The sequence below is a fragment of the Bos taurus genome, chromosome 11, assembly GCF_002263795.3.
Source record: "Bos taurus isolate L1 Dominette 01449 registration number 42190680 breed Hereford chromosome 11, ARS-UCD2.0, whole genome shotgun sequence".
Lineage (NCBI taxonomy): Eukaryota > Metazoa > Chordata > Mammalia > Artiodactyla > Bovidae > Bos > Bos taurus.
Genome location: NC_037338.1, coordinates 46536995 through 46558312, shown reverse-complemented (window position 1 = coordinate 46558312; position 21318 = coordinate 46536995). Strand labels below are relative to the sequence as shown.

The window sequence follows — 21318 nt, the reverse complement described above, 5'->3', positions numbered from 1 at the left end:
CTTTCTTCCTGCAAACCTATCTCCTGGCATCTTTGGTGATACCATTCTGACCTGTGTGAGGTGATATCTCACTGTGGTTTTGATTTGCATTTCTCTGATGATTAGTTGTATTGCCTGTTGGCCATCTGTATTCCCTCTTTGGAAAAATATCTGTTTAGATCTTCTGCCCACATTTTAATCCAGTTGTTTGTTTTTTTGGACCTTGAGTTATATGAGAAAGGACAGCTTTTTTAAAGTACTATCTCTAAGTTTGCATACAATAAAAATGGTGTAATACAATGGTATGTGACAGGGACACGCACCCTTCAGTCTACAGGCCATAGCCAGTTAAGCCCATCTGTTTACATATTACCCATGGCTGCTTTCTCACAACGATGGTTGAGTTGAGTGGTGCAACAAAGCCTAAAATACCTGGCTCTTTCTACAGAATGTTTCCAGACCCCTGGTATAAGTTGTATCAGAGTGTTATGTTTATGGCCAGCTCTCCTATACCCATTATGCGTGCAAAGAGATATAGAACACAAAGTCCTTGGTAACCATCTCACCCACCCACGGTTTTTCTGCTAGATCTAAAGGAAGGGCAAGTTTTCACTGGGTTCTCAGAGGTGAAATAAGATCTCAGCTTATAGGGAGAGTCCACTGGAGACCATATACCTCACTGAATTGCTCCTCCTGCTTAAATATCTAAGCCCTCCTTGTTCTAGATCTGGAGAGAGGATGGAGCATTCCTGGAGTCTGTCCCCTCTATAAGTACTTGGGTTCAAGGGGGCAGGAAGCAGACCCAACTAAGATGATGCTCTGAGAAGAACAGAGGTCTCAAACCTAAAAATCAGACTTCCCAGTCCTAAATAATACCCAGTGAGCGACTTCACTTTCACTTTTCACTTTCATGCACTGGAAAAGGAAATAGCAACCCACTCCAGTGTTCTTGCCTGGAAAATCCCAGGGACGGGGGAGCCTGGTGGGCTGCTGTCTATGGGGTCGCACAGAGTCGGACACGACTGAAGCGACTTAGCAGCAGCAGCAGAAGGAAAAGGAGTCATGTATCCATGGTGACAAGTGTGGCTATATAGGACATTGTTTACACTTTCGGATACCAGAAAGATCTACAGAAATAATGGAAGGAAAATGACAGACTCTTAGGAACAATATTAGGAAGTCAATGCTGAGGATGAGAAGGGACTTGGGGAAGATGGTAGGGTTGGTCATGGCCTCCAACATAGAGCAGACATCACTACATGTATCATGACAATATAAGAACTAACCCATGATTATTTTGCCTGTCTTCTTGTTCAAACTGAGTGAAGACCATTTGGGTGAGACCAACCTTATTAAGAGAGGCTAGATGCCCAAGATGAGGCATAAAATGATACCAAGGCACACGCTGCTCTAAGTAAGGCCAGTCCTGTTTCAGAGGAATGACTCGGCAGGGTAGCGGGCAATTTTGATATGAGAAGAGCTTGGGTGACTCAACAGCTGAAGAATCTCCGAAGAGCTGAAGCTCCCTATGACATCCAGGCTTGCCAATCTCCCACTTCTGCTTGGTCCATTCCCAGGCATCTCCATCCCCATCATCATCACTCTTCCAGGCCCTCCCTCTGTGCAACTACATCTGTAATGAGATGTTTTCTGCTTATTGGGGACCGGAAGGAAGTGCTGGGGCCTGAGTCGTCCTCCTGGAAAGACTGTTTTTAATACAGGCATTGTGCAATCTGTGAACTTGACACAATAAGAGGTTTCACTTCCTGAGATGGACAGGATGCTGCCAGGTTTTGTGTCCAGGCCACAGGGCTGGGATGAGACAGGGCAGAACTGTAGAGATTATTACGTCAAGGGGCATTGCCCCACGGCTCCAAAATTTCCCTTGAACAGAAAGAATGAGGGCTCATGCACCCTGGATACTGATGGATGAAGAAGATGGAGAAGTAATTTTATTCCTGACCTCTATCTCAAGTCCCAGAAACAGAACGGATTCATTCAGAAATTATGCTTGAGTCCCTTGCCTACTTCTCTTACTGCCGCTGGTTTTCGTCTTCCTTCACTTGGCTTCTAATCACATCACCAATTCTGATTCTCTGTCAGGAGAACCCACAGAACTACCAGACCACCAGGTCCCCAGCATAAGGAGTCTGAGGAAGTTGGTAGTTCTTTCAATGAGACTTGAGGACCAAGAGTTCATTTCCAGAGTGGATCCTATGATGGCAAAACAGAGTCTGCAGAACCAGACCTCCACTTTTATAAGGGCTTAGACTTAGGAAATGACTACAGATCCCCAAACCCACAAGAAAGGGATGTATTGAACAGGTTGCAACTTTTAGATTCCATGTGGAACATACAACATTCCAAAGATAGGTTTCTTGCATCTGCCTTCCTGATATCAAGATTTGTTGTGATTGTTGTTTAGTCACTAAGTCATGTCTGACTCTTTTCTGACCCCAAGGACTGTACCCCTCCAGGCTCTGCTGTCCATGAGATTTCCCAGGGAAGAATACTGGAATGGCTTGCCATTTCCTCCTCTAGGGGATCTTCCCAAACCAAGGATCAAACCCATGTCTCCTGCATTAGCAGACAGATTCTTTACCCCTGAGCCTCCTGGGAGGCTCAATATCAAGATACTAGGGGCCCAATCAGAAGGCTGGCTGGTGAAACCATTATATGATCCTTGCCCATGGGAAAGTCTATTTCCCTCCTGCCTGCAAAAGTCAAAAACTGTCTCCCATGAACCATGCTGAGCAAAGTTTTACTGCCAGAACTTGCACATCACAGTGTGCTTGTCCCGGCTCTGAGAGTTCACAAGCTCCTAAAGGAACCTGGTAAGTGAGCCAGGTTCCGATTCAGTGCTATAAGTGCTATAGGGTTTCCCTGGTGGCTCAGTGGTAATTTTGCCTGCCACTGCAGAAGACACAGGTTCAATCCCTGATCCAGGAAGATCCTACATGACACGAAGCAACTGAATCCGTGAGCCACAACTACTGAACCTGTGCTCTAGAGCCTGGGAACTCCAACTACTGAGCCGGTGTGCTGCAACTACTTAAGCCCGAGTTCCCTAGAGCCTGTGCTCTGCAACAAGAGGAGCCTGTGCACCAAATCTAGAGAATAGTCCCTGCTGGCCAAAGCTAGAGAAAGCCTATGCACAGCGATGAAGATCCAACACAACCAAAAATAAATACATAATAAATTATTTTTTAAATGTGCTATAATATAGGTGACAAAGGGGGTAGAGAAGGCATCGTTCTGAGACTCCAAGCACTAGTTTTGACCTGATTATTCATTCATTCATTCTTCCAGCGCTACCCTGGAGCAGTACCCAGGCAGGCATGCTTCTGATGTCTGAGTTAAACAAAGTCTGGTGCAAAATAGAAATAAAGAAAACAGTGCCATTTACAATAGTATCAAAAGCAACAAAATACTTAGAAATAAATTTCTAAGAAGGTGAAAAGACCTGTACACTGAAAATTATAACACATTGATAAAAGAATCAAAGACATGAGTAAAGGGAAAGATATCCCATGTTTTGAACTAGAATAACTAATATCTTTTTTCTTTTTTAAAATGTATTTTATTTTTAATTAGAGGATAATTATTTTACAGTGTCATGATGGTTCTGCTAGACATCAACATGAATCAGCCATAGGTATACATATATCCCCTTCCTCTTGAACTTCCCTCCCACCTCCATCCCCATCACACCCCTCTAGGTTGTCCATACTACCTAAAGCCACCTATAAATTCACCACAATTCCTATCAAAATTCCAACAGCATATTTCACAGAAACAGAAAAACAACTCAAAAATGTGTATGGAATCTCCAAAGACATTGAATAGCCAAAACAATCTTAAAAACAACAAAGCTGAAGGTATCACACTTTCTGATTTCAGACTATATTACAAAGATACATATCTCAATTTAGAGATATATAACACACACAGAGTCGGACACGACTGAAGTGACTTAGCAGCAGCAACATGTATATAAAAGAATATTATTTAGCCATAAAAAAATAAAAGGAGAAAATCTTATCTTTTTGACAACACAGATGAACTTGAGGGGCATTATGCAAAGTGAAATACGTCAGAGAAATACAAAAGCTATAGATCTCACCTATACATGGAATCTTAAAAAAAATAAAATAAAAGCAAAGCTCATAGGAACAGAGAAAAGAATAGCGGTTGCCAAGGGCTAGGGGGTGAGAGAAATGGGAGATGTTGGTCAAAGAGTATGTATGATACTTTCAGTTTTAAGATAGCTAAGTTCTGGGAATCTAATGTACAGTATAGTGATTATTATTAACTATACTGTATTACGTATCAGTATAGTTAATAATAATCACTAAACTGTACATTAGATTCCCAGAACTTAGCTATCTATACCGTATTACGTATCATGGAGAAGGCAATGACACCCAACTCCAGTACTCTTGCCTGGAAAATCCCATGAACGGAGGAGCCTGGTAGGCTGCAGTCCATGGGGTTGCTAAGAGTCGGACATGACTGAGCAACTTCACTTTCACTTTTCACTTTCCTGCATTGGAGAAGGAAATGGCAACCCACTCCAGTGTTCTTGCTTGGAGAATCCCAGGGACGGGAGAGCCTGGTGGGCTGCCGTCTGTGGGGTTGCACAGAGTTGGACACGACTGAAGCAACTTAGCAGCATTACGTATCATGTGGGCTTCCCTGGTGGTTCAGGTGGTAAAGAATCCACCTGCAATGTGGGAGACCTGGGTTCGATCCCTGGGTAGGGAAGATCCCCTGCAGAAAGGAATGGCAACTCACTCCAGTATTCTTGCCTGGGAAATCCCATGGACAGAGGAGCCTGGTGAGCTACAATCCATGGGGTTACACGACTGAGCAATTAACACTGTACTGCACTGTATCATATAGCTGAAAGTTGCTAAGAAGGTAAATCATAAATGTTCTCAACACCATGTGTATATATATATGTATATATATACACATATAGTACATATGTGTATATATGTATAAGTTTATGAATGGTTAAACTTTTTGCTATATGTGTATATATATATATATATACTCACCCATATATATATAAAGTCATCAACTTGTATACCTTGTGCTGTACTTAGTTACTCAATCATGTCTGACTCTTTGCAACCCCATGGACTGTAGCCCACCAGGCTCTTCTGTCCATGGAATTTTCCAGGCAAGAATACTGGAATGAGTTGCCATTTCCTTCTCCAGGGGATCTTCCCAATCCAGGGATCGAAACTACATCTCCTGCATCTCCTGAATTGCAGGTGGATTCTTTACCTCTGAGCCATTGAGGAAGCCCCTGTTGAACACCTTAAACTTATACAAGGTTAATGTAAATAGCATTGCAATAAAACTAGAGGAAAAAAAAGGTCTAATGTCTAATAACTCTTGGAGCTACCAACAGATATAGTCTCAGCTGAATATTTTTATTTAGAAATTTTTTGCTTCTCAGACTTAACAGAAAAAAAAAATTCTGTTAGGCATAAACCATCTCTGCAGTTTTTTTTGTAGCCCCACCATGAGGCATGCGGGATCTCAGTTCCCCAACCAAGGATCAAACCTAACCCCGTTGCAGTAGAAGCGCAGAGTCTTAATCACTGTTCTTCCAGAAAAGACCCCAACGTCTCTGCATTTTAAAAAGGGAATGTGATTATGAAACTTATTCACAATCTTTTCAAACAGGTTCTCAATCCAGGTTCATTTCACTGTCCAACAAATATTAATGTTGATTCCATATGCAATTGGCTAGGATACCAGCACCTGGTCAGAATGGGTTGGATGAGCTTGTCTCCAAGGTTCCCCCAGCTCCATCTGAAGCCTGCATCCCTGCACAACTGTGTTTTCCCTGCCTCATCCTAGCAAGATCAAATGTCTCCCCAGAGGCTTCAGTAATTGACCCAGAGCCTTCAAGGTAGAAAACAGCATGATGGGTTCAGAATTCACAGGGTTACTGTCACTTCCCTATGCTCACTTATTCATCTCCAAGTGAGAAGTTTCCTAAACTTAAGTGCAAGGAGTGAGCGAGGAAGCAATTTTGTGCGTGTGCCTGTGTGTGTCCTCCACTTTGTCCCCGGAGATCCGAAATTAAAACATCCTTCTTACCTAGGAAAACCCGCTATTTTGGTTTCACATCATCTGCACAAAAGTTGTCAGAAAAACCAACATATATTTGCATGATGACACATTTGCAAGGATGTGTCACAGTTGGCTATCACTTGCCCTCCCAAGGACTGGAGAATTATTTCTCTCCCAGGAGTTACCATCAATCCTTTTTTTTTTTTTTTAACTTGGTTGCGAAATCAGTTAACCAAAGGGGAAATCTCTCAGCTCTCCACTTCTGCTTTTGAAGGCCATAAAATAGGTAGGAGAGACCAGCAGACAGTATACCCGCTTGGAGGCACAGCAAGCCACCCAGGGATCCTATTCTCTCCAGCCAACCTTCATTGCCCAGGTACCACTTTAATTCTTCCTTCTGACTAGGTCTTAAAGGAGTCTCTCTCTCTCTTTTTTTCTGTCTTCCTCCCTCTCTCTTCTCTTCCTTCTCTGCCTGACAGCTGGGCTTTCTGCAAAACTGCCAGCTATGTTATAATACCATAACTTGCAAAATAATAGGGGAATTAATACCACTTATCTAGCAGCTGGCATCTGAGAGCTCAGGATCCTACCTCTCCCCCAGATCACCTAAGAGATCCGCTCCTGGTTTGGGCTTGGTTTAGCAAATGCTTTACTCTGGACCCCTGTGGCTCAGCTTGTAAAGAATCCGCCTACAATGTAGGAGACCTGGGTTTGATCCCTGGTTTGGGAAGATGCCCTGGAGAAGGGAAAGACTACCCACCTACCCACTCCAGTATTCTGGCCTTAAGAATTGCAAAGAGTCAGACACAGCTGAGTGACTTTCACTTACTCTGAACCCAAAGGATGACTTTCGTGCATTCACTCATTCATTTGAAAATGGCTTCTTTGCTTGCCTGCCAGGTACAAGATGCTGAGGGCAATTCACATGTGAAGAAGGCAGCCCTCATGGGGACTGGCATGGCAAATGGTCACTCATTTTTCTCCTCTTTGCACAGGTTTCTGAAACAGCCATGGCAACCGTACCTGAACCCATCAACGAAATGATGGCTTACTACAGGTCAGTGGGAAAATTGATACCAATTGTGTTAGCAGGGCTTTCCTCTCAAGAGTGGATTTTTATATGTGCTTAGAGACCAGATTCGTCTCCCAAACTGCCTCTTACAGTGGCAAGCAGGGTTCCAAGTCAACCTGGTTTAAGGACTGATGTCCCATTGCAAGTCCAGCCATGGTACCCCTAGGCCACCCAGATGCTGCTTCAGGGGCTTCCTGCAACTGGAAACAGGAAAGAAAGGTTCCAAGTGGACAATCCAGGGGATCCCTTGGCAGATTTGGCTTAACTGAGAAGGAAAGCTCAGATTTTCACCGGGCTGGAAGTTAGGTCTCAGGATACAACAGAGAGCTCAGACAGCAATGGATACCTGCCCTCCTCCTGTGCTGTCCCATGTATATTACCATGGCAACTACCTGCTTCAGGCAGCCCTAAGGAACATGTTGTTTGCAGTTTACTATTGCCCAGCTTCCCAGGTGGCTCAGTGGGTAAAGAATCTGCCTGCAACCCAGGAGATGCAGCAGACATGGGTTCGATCCCTGGGTCCAGAAGATGCCCTGGACAAGGGCATGGCAATACTCCAGTATTCTTGCCTGGAAAATCCCATGGACAGAGGAGCCACAGGATCACAAAGAGTCAGACACAACTGAAGCAACTTAGCACACATGCATTGATGGTGAAGATTATCAACAGGGAAGAAAAGCTAATCTTGTCCAGGAGATGAAATTGAGCAATCTTTCTGTTTTTATTACAGTGACGAGAATGAGCTGTTATTTGAGGCTGATGGCCCTAAACAGATGAAGGTGAGTCTATGGGCTTTGATCCCAACATGTTGAGGGGCTCTGACAGAGGAAAGACTCAAGGGAAGTGTTCTGGGCCGGCTTGTTCCTATGGAATTTTGTGATAAAATGACTTTATCCTCTTCCAGTGAGACAAATGGAAGCTGGCCACTCTGCAACTCCCATGCCACCAGTGTTTCACTGAGGCTTGGTGATGCTGGCCATGCTTGCAGAGGCTTTTAGAAGGGGAATTTAAGTAGAGATAATGCTTGTTGTCTCTTCCAAGCAAATTTAATTCTTCTTTTAGGAGAGGTGTTCAGCTCTAAAAGTGATGAAGTTACATTAATCACTTGAACTGAACCTGACCCAGAGATGATAACCTTGAGAATGAATATGTCTGCCTCCTTTAAGGGTGGGATTGTTTTTTGCTCCCTGAAGTGGAGCTTAAGGACAACAAGTCATGATGTAAACAAAAAGTTGAGTTTGGGAGTTACGAGAAAATTATTCACTTGCTGTTGGATCTTGAGCAAGTCATTTTACCCCTTTGATGCTAGTCTGAATAATAAGGGTCATAAGCAGGATGATGTCCGAGACCCTAGCATCCTGCAACCCTTGGCTCTGAGATATTACCAGCAGGAGCTAAGTTCATCTAGCAGAGGAGTGTTTCTTTGTGTGTGTGTGCTCACTCACTCAGTAGTGTCAGATGCTTTGTGACCCAGAGAGCATTGTTGACCCTCCAGCTGTCCCTCCTCTTCTGTAAATGTAATAACTCCTGTAATCTAATAACTCTCTCAGGTAGTTCAGCCATCAGCCGAGCTAGCACAGTTGTACCAATTAGCAGGCAGCTGTTCTCTCAGATGTTTTTAGTTCGTGACAACCTCCTCCAGCCTTATCAAGCATTCCTGTCTTGCTGAAAGTTCCTTTCTTTAAAGACTTTAAAACCAGCACAACTGGTTTTCTCCAGCCCTAGATGGAGCCCAGTTTCTCTGTCCAGCCCTCCCTCCCACAGTCTCTTGCAGCATTCTGGCTCTCTCTCCTGGGGCCTCTGCTCTGGGCAGAATGTCCCTCCCACTCAGCTTTCCTCTGTGTTGTTACAGGTCTCTTGAGCTGTCCTTCAAACTTTTAAACCATTATCATGCCTTGCAAGCAACTTCAGTTAAGGCTTAATGCAGTTAGTTAAACAGTTTCTCTGAATTGAGGAACTATTTCATAATAGTAACCACTTTTTTGCAGGATGGTTATGAGAAAGCATTTGAGAAAAAGATTGTATAGAACATTGTTGATTGGGCAGAGGCATATTGAAAATCTGATCATCATAGCCCTGAAAAATGAAATACATAACGTTGGTGCATTAGGCTTCCAAAAAGATAAATAGTGTTAGAAGGTATAAGTTTATGGTTAGGTGGAGCATGTGTAAGAAAAGATAAGGTAAGAATGGATTTATTCTAGAAGAATGTTGTATACTGCATTAGAAAGCTTACATTATGGTTTAGGGTCTGCCTCTCACTGGCCGCTGTTTTTGGATAAGCCACTTAACCTCTCTGGGTTGCAGAGAGATGAAAGTTTATCTTTAGAAGCTCTGTTATCTCTTCCTTGGGCTTCCCAGGTGGCTCAGTGGTAAAGAATCTGCCCACCAATGCAGGAGACGCAGTGGGTTTGATCCCTGGGTCCAGAAGACTCCCTGGAGGAGAAAATGGCAACCCACTTTAGTATTCTTGCCTGCAGAATCCCATGGACAGAGGAGCCTGGCTACAGCCCATGGGGTCTCTGAGTGTCGGACATGACTGAGTGGCTGAGCACGCGTGAATCTCCTCCTTCCTCCTCTCTCGTGTCAAAACAGGAGTTGTCTGGCCCAACCACCTTCCCACGCTGACTTCTTTGGTCTCTTCACAGAGCTGCATCCAACACCTGGACCTCGGTTCCATGGGAGATGGAAACATCCAGCTGCAGATTTCTCACCAGTTCTACAACAAAAGCTTCAGGCAGGTGGTGTCGGTCATCGTGGCCATGGAGAAGCTGAGGAACAGTGCCTACGCACATGTCTTCCATGATGATGACCTGAGGAGCATCCTTTCATTCATCTTTGAAGAAGGTACCTAATAAGAGCTGAGGGCAGACATGAGATCGCTGGTCATTTCCTTCTCAGAGGCCATAACCCAACAGCTAACACCCCCCAACCCCTGAGGCTGAAACCCTTTAAAAGTAGAGGGCCCAGTAATGAGAGGAAAACAGAGACACCTAGAAGCTCAGTTAATCATCTCTTCAGTTGAAACCAGTCTTTTTTTGTTTTGTTTTCCATCAGATTGATTTGCTCCCTTAAAAGACTTTTTAAGGAATTCTTCCTTAATGAAATAATGATGTAACTGGCTAATCATGCTATGCATCCTAAAATTATGGAAGCTTTTCTCGAATTTACAGACTTGCATAAAATGGTACCCAAAATGTTACATTTCAATACACTACTGTATAGAATCCAACTTGGTGATGGTTTCACTCTCCTTTTTAGTTGTTGAAACTATTCTTAAAATAGGACCTTGATAACTACTCATATTTGCAAAGCAGCCAGTCATTCTGTATGCTTTCATTTATATTATATCCTGTGACTCTCAGGATGTCCTTGTTCGGCCACATCTGTTGCCACCACCATTTTACATAAGTGACTCCATGGCTCATCCACGGCAAGTAATAGAGCTGAAGTTTGAACCTACGTCTTAGGGTGCCAGGCGCAGTGTTCTGACCCACCCCAACTTCCTCTCCACTGATGTAATCGAGCATCAGCTAGGCATGCTCAGATGTCCTCCAAGGAAACAAATTCTGCCTCCCATAATCACCTGGGAATCTCCCTAAACAAGATCTGTGCTCCACATTTCAGAGCCTGTCATCTTCGAAACGTCCTCCGACGAGTTTCTGTGTGACGCACCCGTGCAGTCAATAAAGTGCAAACTCCAGGACAGAGAGCAAAAATCCCTGGTGCTGGCTAGCCCATGTGTGCTGAAGGCTCTCCACCTCCTCTCACAGGAAATGAACCGAGAAGGTACCTGGGGACTTTGTCTCTTTTCTTGGCCTCCTCGTTGCTTGCTAATTCTCTACATTTTCAACAGAGCAGACCCATTAAGGAAAATGATCCATGGCAGTGAAATAGCATATAATAAAGAACATGCTGGGGCTTCCCAGATGGCTCAATGGTAAAGAATCTGCCTGTCAATGCAGGATACATAGGTTCAATCCCTGGATCAGGAAGATCCTCTGGAGAAGGAAATGGAAACCCACTCCAGTATTCTTGCCTGGGAAATTCCATGACCTAGAGGGCTATAGTCAAGGGGATATGATTTAGCAACTAAATAACAACAACAATAATGAAGGACATGCAAACGTTTTGTTTGGATTCTAGTGATGAGACCACATTGAGTCCCTTAGTACGTTCATTTTTCAGCAACAGAGGTGACTCTGAGAAATTAGACTGCTCCAGCAAGCCCAGGACCACTGCCCAGCCAAGTCATTTAATGGCAGTGCTTCTGTTAGAAAGAGGTCATTTGATGGACATGACCTAACTGCCTGTGGGTTCTTTCTTCCGGTTGTTGGGGTTGAAACTAGAATGGTGAGGAGATAATTTGTCCCTCCTCATTCTCAACCCTGCCCCCTTACCCCTAACATCCTTCCCATCCAAAACCAGATGGTTCCTTAGAGGGAAACCTAACTGACAAGCAGGAACTTATATCTCTCTACTGTCACTGGCAACCTTTTTATTTTTATTTTTAAATTTTTCTTTATTTTTGGCTGTGTGGGTTTTTGTTGCTGTGAGGGCTTTTCTCTACTTGTGATGAGCTGGGGCTACTCTCTAGCTGTGGTGCATGGGATTCTCATTGCAGTGACTTCTCTTGCTGTGGAGCATGGGCTCTAGGGTGAGGGGGCTTCAGTAGATGGCTCATGGGCTCTAGAGTACAGTGTCAGTAGCTGTGATGCACAGGCTTACTTGCTCTGTGGCATGTGGGATCTCCCCAGACCAGAGATCGAACCCGTGTCTCCTACACTGGCAGGCAGATTCTTTACCATTGAGCCACCAGGCAAGCCCATGTCACTGGCATTGCTTCAAGTCCAGGGGTGGCCCACGGGTTGCAGGAATCTGTCTGGCACTTTGCCACTGTGGCTGAACCCTGTATGCAGGGGCGTAACCAAGAGGGCAGCTGAAAGGAGCAGCCAGACTGTTCTCTTCAAAGGGTGTTGACCTTGAAGAGAGGCATCCCTGAGGGAAAGCATCCTGGTTTCAACCAAGCCAAGACAACCCTGTTTCTTTAGAACAGCGTTCTGAGCATGACCTTCGGGCCTCTAAGTGAGACAGCTATAACTAAGGAAGACTAAAAATGCATGTCTTTTCTTTGGAACCCCTTTTCCCAGCTAAGCTTCTCCTTTCCCAGGTTCTTCCCACTTTCCTGTTTATAGTCTTGAAATAGATCCATGACCAGTGTCTTTCAGGAGCCCAGCTTTATCTCTTTTCTCAATTTTCATGTTGATCATACTGTTCTGTTCTTGTGGATCAGTCAGGGACATGAGAGCTTTCTCCTATTTTTAAAAATTAGACCCCCTGATTTTTCATTGCCACTATGATGAGTCTCTGAGAAGCCCCCAGACCATTTGAGGGAAACACCTGTTTCAAGAAACTGAAGCTGCTATGATCTGTGGGATTACCCTATCTGTTAGGCTGTAGGAACCTCAGTGTGGGTTGCCATAAGAACCTCAGTGTGGGTTCCCACAGAGGATGCTATACTGTATGAGTCTTGGGCTTGGGGTCCAGGGATTGGGCTGACCCTGCAGTGCCATATCCCTGACCACAAGACCCTTCTCCTCTCCCCAGTGGTGTTCTGCATGAGCTTTGTGCAAGGAGAGGAAAGAGACAACAAGATTCCTGTGGCCTTGGGTATCAAGGACAAGAATCTATACCTGTCTTGTGTGAAAAAAGGTGATACGCCCACCCTGCAGCTGGAGGTGAGTGAATACCAGGGGCTGAAGGCCCTTCTCAGGCTTTTCTGGGGCATCCCTAGCCATCACTTACTTCACAGACAACTAACTTTCCTCCTTCCCCAGAACCTCTGGGAGTAGATCTACATGATAATTTTGCATAAATGGAAATCAATTTAATGTAAGTGTCAAATGCATGTAGCTTTCACTCCCATAACACAAAAAGTAAATTATTCTGCAGATTTTTTTCCGTCTTGCCACCAAACAGATTATACATTGTTAGAGTTCCTCCATTTGATGGGACTTCCGTGGTGGCTCAGAGGTAAAGAATCTGCCTGCAAACGCAAGAGATTCCAATTAGACCTCTGCATCGGGAAGAAACCCTGGAGTAGGAAATGGCAACTCACTCCAGTATTCTTGCCTGGAAATGCTATGGACAGAGGAGCCTGGTGGGTTACAGTCCATGGGATCACATAAGAGTTGGACACTTCTGAGTGACTAAACAACAACCACCATTTGATAGATGACACTTTGAGGACTTAATCGGTTCAAGGGACCAGTCACTGCCATCTCCACTGCACTCCCAAAACCACACCTCCTTTTCCCACCAGTTTTCCCAGCAAAAATTTCATGTCCAACTTGAAGTCATTCTAGCCAGAGCCATGAGGAAAAACACAGGATAAGTCCCTGGAAACTAGCTACACCTAGAAGCTTTTACCTAATTTTCACTTTTGAAAACATTTCCACCTATATTATACACACTAGCATTTGATGCTAAGTTTCAGAGAAGGATAAGTGTGCCTTCTGTCACCGCACAGAAGGCCGGGGTCACAAAGACAACTCAGGAGTCTGGCTCCTGGACCCGAGCCCTGCTGATCCATTTTTAAATGACCCAGAGAACAACTTTGTCCAGACCAGGGTAGAATGTCTTTGCCCTTTCCTTCTTAAAGATGTTTATTTCTGTTTTGCTGCAGGAAGTAGACCCCAAAGTCTACCCCAAGAGGAATATGGAAAAGCGCTTTGTCTTCTACAAGACAGAAATCAAGAATACAGTTGAATTTGAGTCTGTCCTGTACCCTAACTGGTACATCAGCACTTCTCAAATCGAAGAAAGGCCCGTCTTCCTGGGACATTTTCGAGGTGGCCAGGATATAACTGACTTCAGAATGGAAACCCTCTCTCCCTAAAGAAAGCCATACCCAGGGAGTCCACGTGGGCTGAATAACCCCAAGGACTGGCAGAAGGGAAGGGAAGAATGTAGCTGCAGCCTGAACTTCACTGTTGTCTGATCCATGCCCGACTGCCTTCCCTGCATTAGTGCTTAGAGATCTCCCCACGGCCAGGAGGAACAATCCCCTCCTCCCAGAGCCCATCCTCAGACCCCATCCACTGAGCCACCCCTCTCTCACTTCTACTCACTCAAAGCCAGCCTGGCAAAAACCATGGCACACTAGTTTCAAAGAAATCCTCTGTCCTTTGCACCCAGCTTCTGATGAGCAACCACTTAACTATTTATTTATTTATTTATTGATGTGTTAGTCTATTTAATTTAGTTCCAGGGGGCCTAGAAGCAGGCGCATCTGTGAAAAATCCTAGCCTTCAATAACTGTGGAACCAATTTCCTTTGGGTTAGAGTGCCATCCTTCTGTCAAGTCCTTTCACCAAGCCTGAAAGTATACAAGCTCAGATTATTTAAATAGAATTATTTATAAATAGCGGAGAAGGCAATGGCACCCCACTCCAGTACTCTTGCCTGGAAAATCCCATGGATGGAGGAGCTTGGTAGGCTGCGGTCCATGGGGTCGCTAAGAGTCGGACACGACTAGGCGACTTCACTTTCACTTTTCACTTTCATGCATTGGAGAAGGAAATGGCAACCTACTCCAGTGTTCTTGCCTGGAGAATCCCGGGGACGGGGGAGCCTGGTAGGCTACCGTCTATGGGGTCACACAGAGTCGGACACGACTGAAGTGACTTAGCATAGCATAGCATTTATGAATAGGGAAGAATGATCAGATTGTTCAATGATTTTGAAATAAATTTCACTGAAAACAAATGTTTTTTCCACATGGTCATTGACTTTTCTTGGATCTGATGTAGAAGAGTAAAGATGAATGGAGTCATGAGCGATCTCCTTGGGGAATTAGAAACCCACTCCTCATCACTGAATGCAAAGCACTTAGGAACATCACTGGCCAGCAAAGACCAGCTTGAACACCCTTCCCTTTCACTTCTGTTATTCAACAAAAGTATATATGGCACACAAGTTTCCTCTGAAAAACAGGATCAGCTAAAGTATTATAGGGAGTAAGGGCTGGTGGTAACAGCTGCCAAGTGTTTCTCTATTCATTTATTCAACAAAAACATCTTAAGCCAGTGTTATGTCCTAGGGGCTGGGAGTACAGAAATCAGAAAGGTAAGGCTGTGGCTGCACGGGTGCAGGAGGGCCTAGAGGACCTATCCCATGTTGAAGGTCAGGAAGAGCAGTGGTGAGGAGATACCCCTCTTCCAAGGTAAGGAACAATGGCTGCCCTTTGCTGGAGCAGCCGTGAAGAGATACCCCACGCCCAAAGTAAGAGAAACCAAAGTAAGATGGTTGGTGTTGCAAGAGGGCATCAGAGGGCAAACACACTGAAACCATACTCACAGAAAACTAGTCAATCTAATCACACTAGGACCACAGCCTTGTCTAACTCAATGAAACTAAGCCATGCCCGTGAGGCAACCCAAGATGGGCGGGTCATGGTGGAGAGATCTGACAGAATGTGGTCCACTGGAGAAGGGAATGGCAAACCACTTCAGTATTCTTGCCTTGAGAACACCATGAACAGTATGAAAAGGCAAAATGATAGGATACCGAAAGAGAAACTCCCCAGGTCAGTAGGTGCCAAATATGCTACTGGAGATCAGTGGAGAAATAACTCCAGAAAGAATGAAGGGATGGAGCCAAAGCAAAAACAATACCCAGCTGTGGATGTGACTGGTGATAGAAGCAAGGTCCGATGCCGTAAAGAGCAATATTGCATAGGAACCTGGAATGTCAGGTCCATGAATCAAGGCAAATTGGAAGTGGTCAAACAAGAGATGGCAAGAGTGAATGTCAACATTCTAGGAATCAGAGAACTGAAATGGACTGGAATGGGTGAATTTAACTCAGATGACCATTATATCTACTACTGCGGGCAGGAATCCCTCAGAAGAAATGGAGTGGCCATCATGGTCAACAAAAGAGTCCAAAACGCAGTACTTGGATGCAATCTCAAAAACGACAGAATGATCTCTGTTTGTTTCCAAGGCAAACCATTCAATATCACAGTAATGCCCCAAACAGTAACGCTGAAGAAGCTGAAGTTGAATGGTTCTATGAAGACCTACAAGACCTTTTAGAACTAACACCCCCAAAAGATGTCCTTTTCATTATAGGGGACTGGAATGCAAAAGTAGGATGTCAAGAAACACCTGGAGTAACAGGCAAATTTAGCCTTGGAGTACAGAATGAAGCAGGGCAAAGGCTAATAGAGTTTTACCAAGAAAATGCACTGGTCATAATAAACACCCTCTTCCAACAACACAAGAGAAGACTCTATACATGGACATCACCAGATGGTCAACACTGAAATCAGATTGATTATATTCTTTGCAGCCAAAGATGGAGAAGCTCTACACAGTCAGCAAAAACAAGACCAGGAGCTGACTGTGGCTCAGACCATGAACTCCTTATTGCCAAATTCAGACTTAAATTGAAGAAAGTAGGGAAAACCACTAGACCATTCAGGTATGACCTAAATCAAATCCCTTATGATTATACAGTGGAAGTGAGAAATAGATTTAAGGGCCTAGATCTGATAGAGTGCCTGATGAGCTATGGAATAAGGTTCATGACATTGTACAGGAGACAGGGATCAAGACCGTCCCCATGGAAAAGAAATGCAAAAAAGCAAAATGGCTGTCTGGGGAGGCCTTACAAATAGCTGTGAAAAGAAGAGAAGCAAAAACCAAAGGAGAAAAGGAAAGATATAAACATCTGAATGCAGAGTTCCAAAGAACAGCAAGAAGAGATAAGAAAGCCTTCTTCAGCAATCAATGCAAAGAAATAGAGGAAAACAACAGAATGGGAAAGACTAGGGATCTCTTCAAGAAAATCAGAGATACCAAAGGAACATTTCATGCAAAGATGGGCACAATAAAGGACAGAAATGGTATGGACCTAACAGAAGCAGAAGATATTAAGAAAAGATGGCAAGAATACACAGAAGAACTGTACAAAAAATATCTTCATGACCCAGATAATCACGATGGTGTGATCACTGACCTAGAGCCAGACATCCTGGAATGTGAAGTCCAGTGGGCCTTAGAAAGCATCACTATGAACAAAGCTAGTGGAGGTGATGGCATTCCAGTTGAGCTATTCCAAAATCTGAAAGATGATGCTGTGAAAGTGCTTCACTCAATATGTCAGCAAATTTGGAAAACTCAGCAGTGGCCACAGGACTGGAAAAGGTCAGTTTTCATTCCAATCCCAAAGAAAGGCAATGCCAAAGAATGCTCAAACTACCGCACAATTGCACTCATCTCACACGCTAGTAAAGTAATGCTCAAAATTCTCCAAGCCAGGTTTCAGCAATATGTGAACTATGAACTTCCTGATGTTCAAGCTGGTTTTAGAAAAGGCAGAGGAACTAGAGATCAAATTGCCAACATCCGCTGGATCATGGAAAAAGCAAGAGAGTTCCAGAAAAACATCTACTTCTGCTTTATTGACTATGCCAAAGCCTTTGACTGTGTGGATCACAATAAACTGTGGAAAATTCTGAAAAAGATGGGAATACCAGACCACCTGATCTGCCTCTTGAGAAATCTGTATGCAGGTCAGGAAGCAACAGTTAGAACTGGACATGGAACAACAGACTGGTTCCAAATAGGAAAAGGAGTTCATCAAGGCTGTATATTGTCACCCTGTTTATTTAACTTCTATGCAGAGTACATTATGAGAAACACTGGACTGGAAGAAACACAAGCTGGAATCAAGATTGCTGGGAGAAATATCAATAACCTCAGATATGCTGATGACACCACCTTATGGCAGAAAGTGAAGAGGAACTCAAAAGCCTCTTGATGAAAGTGAAAGTGGAGAGTGAAAAAGTTGGCTTAAAGCTCAACATTCAGAAAACGAAGATCATGGCAGCCGGTCACGGGATCACTTCATGGGAAATAGATGGGGAAACAGTGGAAACAGTGTCAGACTTTATTTTTCTGGGCTCCAAAATCACTACAGATGGTGACTGCAGCCATGAAATTAAAAGACGCTTACTCTGTGGAAGGAAGGTTATGACCAACCTAGATAGCATATTCAAAAGCAGAGACATTACTTTGCCAACAAAGGTTCGTTTAGTCAAGGCTATGGTGTTTCCTGTGGTCATGTATGGATGTCAGAGTTGGACTGTGAAGAAGGCTGAGCGCCAAAGAATTGATTATTTTGAACTGTGGTGTTGGAGAAGACTCTTGAGAGTCCCCTTGGACTGCAAAGAGATCCAACCAGTCCATTCTGAAGGAGATCAGCCCTGGGATTTCTTTGGAAGGAATGATGCTAAAGCTGAAACTCCAGTACTTTGGCCACCTCATGCGAAGAGTTGACTCATTGGAAAAGACTCTGATGCTGGGAGGGATTGGGGGCAAGAGGAGAAGGGGACGACAGAGGATGAGATGGCTGGATGGCATCACTGACTCGATGGACATGAGTCTGAGTGAACTCCGGGAGTTGGTGATGGACAGGGAGGCCTGGCGTGCTGCGATTCATGGGGTTGCAAAGAGTCGGACATGACTGAGCAACTCATCTCATCTGAAGGTGTTCCTAGTTAGAGAGGGAAGGTGGATTTTTAAAAATAAGACAGAGTAACAAGTAGAGACATGGCAAAGTATGAAAGGAGCAGCTAAGAGGGGTGACAAGATTTGCTCTGGAGACTGAGGGTCAAGTTGTATGATGTTTGAGTCAGGCCTAAAAGGATGAGCAAGAGTTCCCCACACAAAGAAAAGGAGAGAGTAGCCTAGATAGATGGACCAGTATGAACACAGGCATGGAGGATGAAAGAATGAATGGGGCCAAGAGAAAACTTTCAGGTTTGCAGAAGTCACCAGTCAAAACACAAAAACAACCCAGGGGGAAAAAAAGGAATTGTAATCTCAGACAAAGAGGTAATTTGCCTAGTATATAGAGTTCCCACAAAACAGTAGAAAAAAGCAATCATGAAAATCCATCAAAACAATAGGTGGAAATTTAATAAAACAGTATATTAATAGGTTGTCCTCTGAAAAGGAAATACCATTTAATCTTGGACAAAGTAAAAGATGCTCCATATTACTTAGAATAAAGTTGAATTAACAGCACTTTGAGATTACACTCTTCTATCAGATTTAGCAAATACCAAAAGTTTAACATCACACCCTGTTGGGAAGACTGGGGAAACGCTCACTCCTGAACATTACAGTGCATGTATGAGGAGAATAAATGGGTTCAACTCCTATAGAGGAAAATTTGATAGTAATTATGAAGATTACAAATACACATCCACCTATAGCCCAGCAATTTCACTTTTGGGGGTTTATCCTACAAATGGACATACAGTCATGTGCATTAATGATCAAAATGATTCATTGCGCATCACTTGTAACAGCAAAAGATGAGCAACAACTCAAGTTTCTATCAAAGAAGACTGGCTAAATGAATTGTGAGACATTCGTAGAATGAATTATGGGACATTCGTAGAATGAATTATGGGACTCCTCTCCAAGATATTGTGAAACATAAAAAAGAACAAGAGGCAGTGTTTATTGTGTGCTAGCTTTTATGTGGGCTTCCCTAAAAGTTCAGTCATTAAAGAGTCTGCCTGCAATGCCGGAGACCTGACTTCAATTCCTGGGTCGGGAAGATCCCCTGGAGAAGGAAATGGCAACCCACTCCATTATTCTTGCCTGGAGAATCCCATGGACAGAGGAGCCTGGCAGGCTACAGTCTATGGGGTCACAAGAGTCAGCCACGACTGAGCAACTAAGAACACAGCTTTTATGTAACAAAAGGCAGGAAAAAAAATATATAAGGCAATACTCTAATGATTAGGACATGGAACTCTGCTCAATGTTATGTGACAGCTGGATGAGAGGGGAGTTTGGGGGAGAATGGATACATGTGTATGTATGGCTGAGTCCCTTTGCTGTCCACCTGAAACTATCACAACGTTGTTAATCAGCTATACCACAATACAAAATAAAAAGTTTAAAAAGAAATAAGGCAGTCCCTTCCAATGTCTTTTATCTGATTTTGAGAACTCCGGAAGATACATAACAAATTTAAAAAGTAGTCATGGTGCGGCGGCGGAGTCGGCATCGGCTGCAGCGGGAGACTTTGGCGCGATGTCTCACACCATCTTGCTGGTACAGCCTACCAAGAGGCCAGAAGGCAGAACTTACGCTGACTATGAATCTGTGAATGAGTGTATGGAAGGTGTTTGTAAAATGTATGAAGAATATCTGAAGAGAATGAATCCCAACAGCCCCTCTATCACATATGATATCAGTCAGTTGTTTGATTTTATTGATGACCTGGCAGACCTCAGCTGCCTTGTTTACCGAGCTGATACCCAGACATACCAGCCTTATAACAAAGATTGGATTAAAGAGAAGATCTACGTGCTCCTTCGTGGACAGGCCCAACAGGCTGGGAAATAGTTGAGTTTGCAAGCATTAGGGGAACAGGGGTGGGCTTGGAACACAGGTGTGTGCAGTGTGCTGTAGTGGAAGTTTTGTATTATAGTTTTCCTGTTTCCATTTTGGTATATCCTAGCCAGAATTGAATGTATTAGATAAAATGTGATGATCTTGTTCAATCTGAAAACCCCTTTGCCCCCCCCCCTTTTTTTTTTACTTAAACATTTTTATGATGATTTAGATGGAAGTTGGGTTTTGTCAGTTAACATTGGTTCCAGTCCCTCAAACTGTTCATACCTTCTTTATAACATCCACTGTACTAATCCTCCTTCAAGTTGGGGTGGGGAGTGGAGGCGCAGTTTAGTTACGTCCTCAAGATAAAGTCTTGGTGAAAAATAAATAAGTGTTCTTTAGTTAAAAAATAAATAAATAAAATAAAATGTAGTCATGAGGGGCTGGGGAGTAAGATACAAGGGGATGAGGGTGGGAGCAGGACATTTCTTTCAATACTTTTTATATTGTTTGATTTTTGAATCATGTGAATATATTAACTACTCAAATAAAATAGTACTAAGTTTTTAAAGCCTTCTATCAAAACAAAAAAGGGAGAAATGGCATATGACTTAGTTGGGGAAAAACAATGTGCCGGTCCTCAGTGGCTCACTGCCAACACCCTCTCCTCCTTCTTCACAGTTCTCCCAGCCAGGGCACAAGATGTGGATGGAACTAGACCCTGCAACCCAGCAAAGCCTCTCTCCCAGCTCA

General features: G+C 43.8%; 2 protein-coding genes across 2 annotated transcripts; both read left to right on the top strand.

The window, feature by feature from the left end:
* The first annotated feature begins 6390 nt into the window (after window positions 1–6390).
* On the top strand, window positions 6391–14905 carry IL1B (interleukin 1 beta). The gene is given in 7 exon segments (NM_174093.1): window positions 6391–6445; window positions 7065–7126; window positions 7872–7920; window positions 9790–9988; window positions 10769–10930; window positions 12749–12879; window positions 13827–14905. Coding segments are annotated over 6 exon segments (801 nt in total). The 5' UTR covers window positions 6391–6445; window positions 7065–7079; the 3' UTR covers window positions 14040–14905.
* Window positions 14906–20208: 5303 nt separating this feature from the next.
* Window positions 20209–20924, top strand: LOC101904177 (enhancer of rudimentary homolog). The gene has a single exon (XM_059891760.1). The coding sequence runs from the start codon at window positions 20260–20262 to the stop codon at window positions 20572–20574; it is 315 nt and encodes a 104-aa protein (XP_059747743.1). The 5' UTR covers window positions 20209–20259; the 3' UTR covers window positions 20575–20924.
* The last annotated feature ends 394 nt before the right edge of the window (window positions 20925–21318 follow it).

What these genes read in the sequence shown, in the direction of transcription:
- LOC101904177 (XM_059891760.1), top strand. Translation starts at nt 20,260, where the DNA reads ATGTCTCACACCATCTTGCTGGTACAGCCTACCAAGAGGCCAGAAGGC.